This window comes from Spermophilus citellus, assembly GCF_964194105.1.
Source record: "Spermophilus citellus genome assembly, chromosome: 17".
In the NCBI taxonomy this organism is placed as follows: Eukaryota; Metazoa; Chordata; class Mammalia; order Rodentia; family Sciuridae; genus Spermophilus; species Spermophilus citellus.
The window spans coordinates 62547770-62560329 of NC_138199.1; the positions used below are offsets into that span (position 1 = coordinate 62547770).

The 12560-nt window shown below is 43.2% G+C and overlaps 1 protein-coding gene across 1 annotated transcript in view; it reads right to left on the reverse strand.

Annotated features, from left to right (window-relative positions):
* The window catches only part of MARCHF10 (membrane associated ring-CH-type finger 10), a gene marked incomplete at its 5' end in the record, with an annotated part of 83637 nt that extends 71665 nt beyond the window's left edge, over window positions 1-11972 (reverse strand). The window contains 2 exons of the mRNA XM_081272803.1: window positions 2647-2769; window positions 11883-11972. Of these exons, the coding sequence (XP_081128929.1) occupies window positions 2647-2769; window positions 11883-11972 (213 nt within the window). The remainder of the gene's footprint in view (window positions 1-2646; window positions 2770-11882) is intronic.
* Between the last annotated feature and the right edge of the window lie 588 nt (window positions 11973-12560).

Consider the following 12560-nt stretch of genomic DNA (forward strand, 5'->3'; position numbering starts at 1 on the left):
CCCTTAAAATGAGTAGAGAGGAGCATAAACTGCAAGTCCCAAATGTCCCAAATGCATGCGAGCTGCCATACAAACTGGCCCCGACTACGAACATGAATCTCTGCATGAAAACAGAAGAATCCAGATGCCCATTTGTTTAGTAATGCCATTCTAGGAAGATTGCTACACACTACTGTTTACTTAAAATACTTTAAATTTTCTTATCTGTTCTTGATTTTTGTTTCTAAGTGTAAAAATGTAAGAATTTGTCTTAGAGCTAAAATGTGTTATTCTATCCAAACTGGATTTAATTTTTGGATTGATCTCACTCCCTAAGTTTATCCAGCAGCAGACATCATATCTAGTCCTTGACTAACAGGAAAAAGCCTTAGCAACATGTTCTTCTTGGAGCTGGTGGTACCATGAGATGGTCTCCTTCACCTTCAGACTCTAGGCGGGATATTTTGTCCTGTGATTTTATATCCCTTATTAGGGAGTATACATCTCTCCCAGGGATATAGCTACATCCATAAACATCAATCATAGATGTTTTAAAGGTGTCCTTTGAACATTAAATAACTGCAGTTGTGAACACTGTAGATTAAAGAAAAAATCTCTGTTGGGTGCAGAGCAGGCTGAACTGTGTTGTCTGCAGGGCAGGCTGAACAGATGTTGGCTGCAAGATAGCCCACACACTCAAACCCCCCTCTATCTGGTCCTTTATCACCTGTTTGTGTCAAGTCCCGCTCAAGGCTGAGCACTCAACCCCACTTGGGCCAACAGGGCAGCTTGCAGACCCAGAGGCCCCATTAGATTTGGGCTATAAAAACTCCCTCCTGCCAGGCCCCTCTCTCTCTTGCTCTTTCTCTCTTGCTCTTTCTCTCTCTCTCTCTTGCTCTCTTTATCTTTCTTGTGCGCGCTCTCTGTCTCTCTCTTGCTCTTGCTCTCTCCCTGTTCATCTCTTCTCTTCTTTCTCTCTCTCTCTTCCTTCCTTCTTTTCTCTTTGTTGCACTGCTGCAATAAAGATCTTTTGGTCGCTCCGAGTGTTGTGGTCACTTTCCTTTCAATGTCAAAAAGAATTTGATTGATATCAGGTATCCAAGATCTATCTCAGAGATCCACGCCACTGATATGAAAGAGAGAGAGAGAGAGAGAGAGGGAGAGAGAGAGAGAGAGTCCCTCCCTCTGGAGTCTATTTCAGGCATAAAATATTAAGTAAGAATTCATAAAAGGCATATTACTCATCTTAAATCAATTCACCATGCTAACAACCAGGCTTGAATGCAGTTTGTGGTATTTAGCTTGTAGGCAGGATAAGTAAAATTCTCAGACAGCCAAGATCTTAAAGATGAAATATGATTGGACAGCTCAGCAGTTCGGAATACCTTCTCTGGGGTCAGCCTGCCTGGCATGGAATTCCTACTTCACAACATACTGGCTGTGAGATCTTAGGTAAAATTTCTTAACTTCTTAGGTGCAGTTTTCCTATCTGTAAAATGGGGCAAGTGTGTGTGTGTGTGTGTGTGTGTGTGTGTGTGTGTGTTAGATACATATATATGTGTGAAAATTAAGTAAGCTAATACATATTAGCTACTTAGTACAGTGCCTGGACCGCCGTAAGAACTCACATATGGTAACTATTTTGACTGCTATCATTGATGCTGAGGGCCATTGCCAAGTAGGAATGACGCATCGAAATTTCCTTGCCAGCGTACCCCATGTTAAATGGACTTGCCTTGGAAATTCGCTGTGACATTGCATGTGTGTTTGAGAAAGGTGACCCTGCTCAAGGACGAGGGTGGATCCAGGTTTAGGGTGTATCCTGCAGGTTTTAGGAAGTATCCCGGTTTAGGATAATTTGGGTTTAAGGCGTTCCCGGTTTAAGACTTGGGTTTAGGGAAGTTCCAGGTTTAAGGTGTACCCTGCGGGGGGAATAGGGCGTATCCAGCTACCTCAGGCACGCCCGATCCTTGAGTTCCCGTTGAGTTCTCCTGAGATTCAGAAAGTATTGGAGAAAAAAGCCTCGTGGAGTAGGTGAATTGGGCGGCGACAGAACTTGGATTTCCCCAGAACGTGTGTAGAGGCCGGTGTGAGTTCGGGAATAAAGAATTGCTGTTTGAATCTACAAGGTGTGTGGTGGCTCGTGATTCAGTGCCCAGCCAAGACTGCGGCACATTATCATCCTCATCATTCTGCTAAAAAATATGATATTGTCCCTATTATTTGTTATCATCCTAGATGAAAATATTTAAACAATTGCCAGTTTTTGCATGACGACGTTATCACCATGTTTTGCTGTCTTCTTCCATTTGAAATAAAAGCTAGACTCGAACATGCAGTGGCTTAGACCATAAGTCACAAACATGAATGCCCAGTGCCTTCAACTCTTAAAATCAAAGTGTTCCAGCATTTCTGATGCAGATGGTATTTGCAGACCATCGACATCGAGTCTTTTAACCACAGGAAAGAAGAGCAAGCCCTCACCAAAAAGTAGGAAGGCCACACAGCTGGGAAGTGGTGGGTGGTGTCTGGGATGGAATCTTTGGGCCCATGCCTTACCCCGCACCTCTCCCTGCCCTGACCTTTAGGATTCTGTAACATCTCCTTTTGGAGTACACACACACACACAGGAGTAGGAAACTGTCTGTCCCCCAGAATTCTCCATACCTGTTTGGAAGATGACCCGCTTGAATTCCGGGATCTCTCAAAATCTATCTCTTGCCCCTCAAACTGATCTTGTTTCTTCTCATCCTTTGAGTCTCTTCTGCATTCCTGTCGTCTCAAACAAGCCTAGAGAAAACAAAAAAAATTTTGATTTATGACTGGCTTTGGCAACTTGAGGCTTCATTCTGATTGTGAGGAGCATAAGATAGATGTTATCCTTCTCTGAGGGTTCCTAAAGTGTCGGCTATCAAGTATAAAGACCAGGCGTTGCCCTATTGGCCCTTCGCGCAAAATTCCAGGTCAAAAATCTCAGTCACTGCTTTAATAAGTCTAAATAATGAACACACTAACAGGCATTTTGTCAAGAACTTACCCAACACTTGCCTTCTCGGGGAAGGTTATACCTGATCTGCCATATTAGCTTCGCCTTCCATCTCATTCTCTTCCTAGATCCCCCTTCTTGCTACTCCCACCTGCAAAGTTACCCCCAATGTGCAGAATTTTCACATTAGCTTTGGCACATGCTATTCCCTTTGCTTGGAATAACCTCCACACAATGTTCCCTTGGCCAATCCTGCTGATCACTAAGAACCAGATCATGGGATATCTTTTCTCTTTCATTTTCCTGATTACTCCTCTTCTCTGGTATGGTCAACTTTGGTCCAAAATTATTAAATGGAAGATTCCAGAAATGAACAATTTATGTATTTTTGAACTGAGTACCATTCTAAGTAGCATGATGAAATCTCACTTTTCTCATCTTGTTCTGTCCTAATGAATCATCCCTTTATTCAGCATATACGTTGCTTATCTAACAATTACTGTGTAGCTATCTCAGTGATCAGAACCAATATGGTAACATCAAAGTGCTTATGTTCACGCGACCCTTATTTTACTTAATAACAGTTCAAAGTAGTGATGTTGGCAATTTTATTAAAGTATATTGTTAAAATTATTCTCTTTCATTAATTCCAGAAATAGTTTTGCTAAGTTGCTGACAGTATTGTCAGACTTATGGTCCTCCGGCCTCAGCCTCCCAAGTAGGTGGGATTATAGGCATGTACTACTATTGTGCCTCACTTATTGTTATTCATCTTTTACTGTGCCTGATTTATAAACTCAGTTTTATCATTTGTATATAGGTATCAGGGGAGAAAACAATACACAAGAGTCATTGTTATTTGCAGTTTTAGGCACATATTGGGGACTTTGGGCTCAATCTCTTGTGGATAAAGTGTGACCCTTTATCTTAATATTAATTGAACTGAATTTTGGCTTTGGAAAAAAAATACCAATCCCTAAATGTGAAATAATAAAAATAAAATTAGCAACATTCCCCCCATTTTTCTTAGCAAAATTCAAAGAAAATATGGTAACAAATCTCTCTCCTCTAGTAATTAGGACTAAAAAAATTCAAAGATATCATGTGCTTTGAAGATCTCAACTGACATTTTAAATAATCCCAAAGAGTAATACTTTAGGAGTATTTCTATACTTGTAGACCCAGTGACCTAATTCACCTTTGCCCTTCTAGGGTCAAATCATCCACTGTCACAGTGAATGGATTTGGTGTGGGATCAACAATATTGTTACTAAAGTAGACCTGCCATATCCTGCTTCCTGGACAGGCTGAGAAAGGGAAGATTTCTTTTCCTTCTGTTACAAGAAACACTTTCCTCTGTGATGTGATATGGCAGGACTTTCCAGAGTTTCATGCCATGGAGAAAGTCTAACATTATGCTACAAGGTTAAGAATAGAAATGACCTGATACTAGCAAAACATTGAGCACCTGCTCACACTGTGCTTCTCAACTGAATCACAGGTAAGGCCCTGGCCTCCAGCTCATCCCCAGCAGCCAGATGGTCACCTGCAGCAGGTGGAATCCTGGATTCCAGAAGAGAGATGGAGTTGCACCCCGCCTTGCTTGGAGAGGAAGAACACTCTGAAATGACTGTTTCTTCCCTCCCCACCGTCCCACTGTTTGTCTTATTTTTTTAAAAGTAATGCCACATAGATAGTAAATCATTGAAATAAATAACCCGGTAGTGTTTGTTTCATAATGTAAAAAAGAAAATGCAAAGAACACTAGATAGTAACTATAATGAATAAGTTAAATAAACAAGAAATGATAAATGAGCCAAAGCAAACCTAAAAGAAATCTGAAGAGCTTGATGAAGTTCAATGAAATATGAGCCATTTTTCTGTTCTTTCATGACGTCTGCAAACCAGAACTCCTGGGAGGGGGATTCCTGGCATGGAGTGTTGTTTCCCAAAGTGACAGATGTCTGTGTCGCCTTAACCTACTGGTATTAAAGGCTGAAAGTGGAGGAGCCAGTATGAGCACATGCACGTAGGACCACGGCAGATTTTGTGGGATGAACAGAATTCTTGTGGGCTGAGTGTTTTTTGAAAATTCTCTCCAAGAATGCATACGACTTAAATATTTCTTTACCAAAAGGGAGGAGGGATAGATGGACTTGCTATACTGAAAAGCATTTCCCCCGCCCCTGGTTCCTTCTCCCTCCTCATGTAGATTAGCAAGAACAAACCAGCGGCAAGGTCGGTACTTGATCATTTTGATCCTGAGATGACCAGCAATCTTTCTGTGCAAATCAAACATCAATCCTCTCAGTCATAGCTCTGCTGAGAAGGAACACGGAACAGAGCCACCAGACTTCTGGTCCTAGAAACAAGCAAGAACCTAGCCATATTTTTCCCAGAGGGCTACTTTTCCTTGTATTTGTAAATGTGAGTGATTTGGGGTCATTGCTGTTGTCAAGATCTCTATGGTAGGGATCCTGAAGTGACCAGCAGAGGGTGAAACCCACGGGTCGGGAGGAGGAACGGCTTGGCAATTCATAACCTGCGCTTCTATCGTCCTCCCCTTCTGTTCCATGTGTCAGGCCCGAGATGGCTATAAATAAGCTTCTGCTGTGTGGCAAGACCATCAGAGGGCAGTCTTGAAATGGAAGGCTGCAGGTGACTTCTTCTTTCTTTCCTTCTGGGGAGAGCCAGGGCTTCCTTCTTCGCTTCTCCTTTGGTAGTGTCCCCGCTCGGCTGCCAGCCCACCCTTGGACGACAGCACAGGCAGTCAGGCTGCCTCCGGTGCAGAAGCCCCCACCATGGGGGCAAATCACAGAATGTGCCTGTCTGCCTGTGGGGGGACAGCGGGGGCTTTGTGACTCACTGTAACTCAATCCTGGTAAACACCACGAGCCCCAGGGCTGCCACTTTCTAGCACTGAGAACTAACTCCAGTGATTGTCAGCTCTCTCCTCTGCAAGACTGTTAGGAGGAGAGCGGGAGGTTCTGTGGGTAACATGGGAGCAGTGACTGGCCCATGGCGAGGGTTCCCTCAAAGGTCCCCGCCTCCCCTACATCGTCAGGTTTTTAATTGCTGTTTTCAATCCTATTTCCCAGTTTACTTCTATTTCCAAAGTCAGCCTTTGCCAAAGCGCATGACTATGATCTTGGCCACAGAAGAAAGAGCCTTTCTGTCTGGGTCTGGGGCTCATCATTGCTTTTCTGCCCTGTAAGTAGAGCTCTGTTTCCCTGCCTAGAGTCCCCAGATGGCCCAATGAGCAGCTCCTGCTCTCAGTCACTTGGGTCACATCGTAAACCACTTTTTCTTTGGCATTACAACTTTCTGAGCCTGCAGTTGTGCTCAGAGATTCTTTTTTTATTATCTGTCTTCCCTCTTTAGTCACCAGTGGGACTCCTGATGACTTAAGAAGCCACATGCCACAGGAACACTTGCCAGCCACATAGCTCTGGTGTAAAAACCATCCTGAAAGTGATCTGGCTTTACATCTCTGTCAGTAAAGGCATCCACTGAGCTATTGTTACACTAACCCTGGAGGCATTTTGAGACGTGCATGGCCACTGCCTTCAATTGCTGCTGCTTTGTTGTTCTTATGCTCTAATATACAAAACCCGGGGACTGGGTTTTAATTATCATTGATAACATTCTTGAAATTCATTCATTTTAAAAGGTTAAGAAACTGAAGCCATTAAAAAGTTTGACATGATAGTCTCCTCATAAATAAAGGAATAAAACACGCATCTCACAGGCGAGCCAGGTGCCCCTGTAACTCTTGCCACCTGGTATAAAGTCACCTATCATGTCCATGAATAAATCTATATTATTATGTTTAGCTGTTTTATCTGCACTTAAAAGAATCAAGATTCTGAATAAAGGACATGGGATGAAACCCATTTGGACACATTCGATGGATTACAGAAAATTGTTCTGAAATGCCAGGTGTAATCTTTCCCTCCTGCTTTCTAGTAGACATTAATGGCTAAATTCTGCCTTCCCTTACATAAACACATTTGACCACAAGGAAACACACACACACACACACACACACACACACACACACATAACTATGCAGCATGAACACCCTTGAAGAAATAGAGCCAAATTCTGAGATGGCATATAATTATATACTAGTTTACCAGATTCTGAAATAGCATGTAATATGCCAAATAGATGTTTGTTCCCTCTTGTTTTCTCAAAAGGGTCCCACCCAGCCACTGAAAGGAGTAGTATCAAAATAACTCAGGGTGGGTTTATCCCTCTTCTCCTGCTGCTAGCACAGAGACCTGAAAAGCACTGCTAATTTGGTGCATACCAACCCTTAGCATATTTTAGGATGGAGCAGGAATAGTTTACGCTGGAGGTTTCTAAGGGCTTCAATTTGAGCCAGTTCATTAAAGGCAAGTCAGGCACAGGAAGGAATATGTGGCAAATGTATATGATTTGGGAGTCACACCTAGTTATTAGGTCTTACACTATTTGTACACCCTGAAACAGGGAATCCCTGGTGTCCCGAGCAGATGGCTGAACTGAGAGAGAAAACAAGGATTTCCACAGTTGGTAAATGACCAAGCTCATCGATATCTATCCAACATCAAGTCTCAGTAAATTATCTAAATACATATAGGTCATATGTGGGCCAGGTTACTGAGGGGTCACTAACATCATACAATAAATTATTTTCTGGGGAGGGTTGTGGGGGTACCAGGAATTGAACTCAGGGGCACTCAACCACTGAGCCACATTTTTATTTAGAGACAGAGTCTCATTGAGTTGCTTAACACCTCGCCATTGCTGAGGCTGGCTTTGAACTTGTGATTTCCCTGTCTCAGCCTCCCGAGCCACTGGGATTACAGGCATGTGCTACCACGCCTGGTATGTAATTGAATCTTAAACCACTACTTTAAATACTTTTTGAAACAAAGCAAGGGATAGATTGAATCATATAACTAAAAAAAAAATCAGTGCTGTTCCCTTTCAAGTAGTTACTATCTCTGTACACTCACTTCAACAATACACAGAGCATCTTCAGGACAACCATATTCACTTTATGCAAATCTCTGGATAAATGAGATTGAAAATGCTAAAAAAAAAAAAAAAGGTGAATTTGACTCTTAAGAATAGTCACGAGCTGGGGTTGTGGCTGAGCTGTAGAGCACTCACCTAGCACGTGTGGGGACCTGGGTTAGATCCTCAGCACCACATAAAATAAAATAAAAATATTGTGACCGTCTACGACCAAAAAATAAATATTACAAAAAAAGACTAGTCACAGGTCAGCTGGATCTAAGTCTAATAAATAGAGTTGGTGGCCAAGTTAGGTTAATATTGACTTTAGCGAATGACAGGGCCCATGGTTCAACATAAAAGAGACTCAGCCCTTGCCCTTAAGGAGGTGTTGTGCATTTGCTCAAAAGATAATTGTAACACAATCTCACTAGCCCTGTGATATAAAAGAGATATAAAAGGGTACTATGGTATTGGGGTGATGGGAATGTTCTAAAACTGATAGCCCCGGCTGCAAACTTGGTAAATTTACTAAAAATCATTAACTGAACAGTTAACACAGATTGAATTTCATGATAGGTAAAGTATAAAGGTTTTACAAAATTAAAAATAAAATAAAACTACTGTGAGTACGTCTTGTGAGTACAGAGGTTTCCTTTAGTCCTAAATTAAAACTATGATCCTCACCACCCTTGTGTCAAGAGAGCGAAGTGCAAAGGGGAAGAGGAGGTTGCGGGGGGTTGAGGCTGGGTCAGTTAGCTCAGGTTCTTGGGTCCTGGGCCTGCCTTTAAGTGTGGCAAAACACCTGAAAGATTTTGTGTATTCCAATGGCCTAGTCAAATGCACAGCTTAGATTTCAAGAAAGCAATCTGAAAGACGACAAGAGAGATCACAGAGGCAAGGAGATCGGTTATAAGGATGTCATAATGGTCTTGGAGAGAAATTGTGGAGGTTGGAACCACAGTGGTGGCACTAAGATAAAAAGGAAAACAAAAGGTCGTGAGCTCATAGGTGAACTCGGCAGGGCTTGTAACTGGTGGGGTGTGGGTGGGGAGGGGGAGGAAGGAGCCAAGGCAGGCGTAGGCCATAGGAAACATGGCAGGGAGTGGACACGTGGCGTACAGCTGTCCAACATACAACTGGCACGTTGAACAGGAGATGCCTATGTAACTTCCAGGTGGAAATATCCAATAAGCGAGTGAGCTTATGATTCTGACACTTTGGGCAGGCTCCTGACTACAAGTCGTTAGTGTAAAGTAGAGGTTGTTCTTTGGGTCATAGATGGGAGATGCATGAGCATGTCTAGACAGTCAGTGAGGAGGAGGGAAGGTCAAAGACAGACAAGGGGCCCTGGGTGGGAGAGGCTGGAGAGCAAAGGGGTGGGACCAACACCTCAGCTGGTCCTTGGAAAGAAGGGGGTCACTCCCCAGAGACCTGAGGGCTAGCCTGGGTTACAGGGGAAATAGGTTGGGCGCATTCCATGTGCTGGCCTTGGGATTTTCATTTAGTTTCGTTGGTATGTGAAATAAGAGGGGAAATAGAAGTAAGGGGGTTGGAGGTTTGAAGAGTGGAACGGTTTAAAAGAGTGATGATAACACGTGGGACTGATGGCAGAGGAAGGGTGCTGAAGTGAGTCTCCCCTCATTCTCTCTTTCCCTCACTCCTCCTCTTCATCTAGCAAGACGTCTGTTCTGTTGTTTCCTGGGTCGGGCCACTTTTTTGCCACCTCCACAACTACCAACCAAGTCACCATAATCTCTCTCCTAAATTTCCATTTGAGTTTCACCATGAATTTTTCTGCTTTTTCTGTTGCCCTTTTGGTCCTTTCCCCCGTAAAGCTGAAATGATGCGGGTATGGGTTTTGCTGGGATAGAACCCCCAGGGGTGCTCTTTCACTGAGCTACATCTCTAGCCTTTTTTATTTTTTATTTTTTTATTTTGAGGCAGGGTCTTGCTAAGTTGCCCATGCTGTCTTTGAACTTGTGATCCTTTTGCCTCAGCCTCCTGGTAGCTGGGATTAAGGTATGTGCCACCATGGTGGGCCCAAAGTGATCTTTTTAATATGTAGATCAGATCCTAGTACTTAAAACCACTCAATAATTCTCACAGTGTTAAGAATCAAATCTAAATGCCAAGCTTTGCCCTGTGAGACCCAACACGATCTGCTCCTATGAACTTCTTCTGCCTCCTCATTACTTCCTCTTGGGAATATCTTTCAGCCACTCTGGTCGGCTTTTGTTTCTTCCAGTGTCCCAGGCTAGTTCCTGCCTCAGGGCATTAACACATTCGATTTTCTTCTACTTGGGAGGTTCTAGGCTCTTTCCCATCATTCACTTCTTCGGACAGTTAATAATTTGAGATAAATCAACTTAAAAGAGGAAAGCTCACAGGTTTTGAGCTTTCTGTTCTTGGTCTATTGGTCCCATTGCTTTGGGCCTATGGCAGCACCATACAACATGGTGGGAGTGAATGGCAGAGGAAGTGGGTTCACCTCATGGCCACTGGGAAGTGAGAGAGAGAGAGAGAGAGAGAGAGGGAGAGAAGGAGGAAGGGACTGGATTGCGACTATCCCACAGATTCCACCCCTGAAAGGTTCTACCACTAATAGTGTCAAGCTGGAGGCCAAACCTTTAATACACGGGCTTTGAGGGGTTATTCCAGATCTGAACGATAGCAGTAGTTAAAACTATCTTACACATTTACTCAGAGGTGTTGTTCCCCCATGCCTAGGACAAGAACTCTGGGAGAATAGATATCTCATCCAGCACATAGTAGACCCTTGATAAATACTGGCTGAATGAATGAAAAGGCAACCCTGAAAACCCAACTGAGATTAGAAAATAAAACGACAATGCCTCCAAGTTACATGGTTGTGTGTGCTTTTTCTTCAGCAGGGACCACAGAATAATAAGATCGTTCTCCCTATGTGCCTGTTCCAGAGACAATCTCAAAAAGTATTTCCACGCCCAAGCCAGGTGGCAGAGGCGTCTTTGTGAGAAGGAGATGGATTTCTAGGGTGACTGGTTCAGATGTTTACATCCTTATTTGTTTTCCAGAAATTCCCTGGATTTTATAGTTTTCTTATATGTGGGCTGGCAAGTTGTGGGAGGAAATTGCTGACTCCGTTTCCAGCCCCAAAGTGAAGCCATATTATACAGGTGAAATCAGGTTACTGAGACAGGTTTGGTTTCCTTGGTGACCCAGGAGGTTCGGTTATATTTGAAATTACTAAGGAGAAGGGGGTAAAAAAAAAAACCTCAGAACGGCAGATCTTTATTCTCCTTAGGGAAGGAGTGCTTTTCCTTCCTCCAACAAGGCTGAGGACATGGCTCTTGATTGGTGAGGGCTGACCTCCGGCAGGGGGGATGACTGACACTTTGTACAACTCCCAGAATCCCACAACCCAGTCTAGCAAGTTTGTCCTATGCCAGCCCCCGGTAATTGCATCATGACCCCTAGGGCTCCTTTTCTGTTTTGTTTTTGCATGTAAACACCGTAACCAGGGAGACCAACAGTTAGCTTATTGTAGAATATGTAACCACCCTTCTTCTGACAACAGAAGAGCATGTTATTTTATACACGACCCAGTTAACCCTTTATAGTCTTTTTTTCTTAGTTGGTTTGTGGAAACCCTGATGTCTTTTGTTGTTAAGGGCTGTGTGTCAAATGCTGCCCTAAATACTCTTTATCTAGTTTCATTTTTTTTTTTTTTTTGGTGATGGTGTTGTGAAATGGACGCCATCGTTCTCCCCATTTGACAGATGAGGAAACAGAGACTCAGGAAGGTGTAGTGATTTTTCATGGTTACCCCCTGTGGAAACGATGACTGAGCATCATAAGCTGATGCTCTAGTCTGCATACTTGCCAACACTGTAAGAGAAGGTGAAAGACACTCCTTACTTTCCACAATTACCTGATACTCAGAGTCCCCCTTGTGTTGCATGTCCTGCAGACACTGAACATCACTGACGAACTTCTGTCTATCCTTTACTTCATGCAACATGATTCTTAATTCCTGACCTGCATATAAAAGAGAAATAAATGTGCTGTGACGGACTCCTTTGTGACTGCCATGTTTGGATTTATTTTCCAGTAATTGCTTTTATTCTCTTATTAATCTAATCTCCGTTGCTTGAAAGGCACAGATGCTCCTTTCAGGCTGAAGGGGCTTCTTGTGTTGGTGCTGAAGCCCGTATAGCTCTCCTGGTTCTGGGCATAAATAATGCAGCCACATTCATCAGCTGGCCTCAGTGAGCCTGTCCTGCTTATTCACAGGGAGTGAGGTTGAGTGACACACGGGTTCAGAAGCACTTCTATAATGTGACAAAAAAAAAAAAGAAAACCCCCAAAACCTAGCTGAATTATCAATGACCAAGTCATAAATCCCAGGTTTCTCATATTTATTTACATAACAACCATTCTACCCTTATTCCAACCTAGGCACTGTGCTAGGTACTGGGTACAACCACCAGCCACACAGACGTGGTTCCTGCCTTTGTGCCTTCTAGGCTAAGGTGGAAAGCTGACATTGAATAAATGAAATTTAACTGCCAATGAGTGCTATGGAACAGAAGTATGGGGTTCTTTGAGG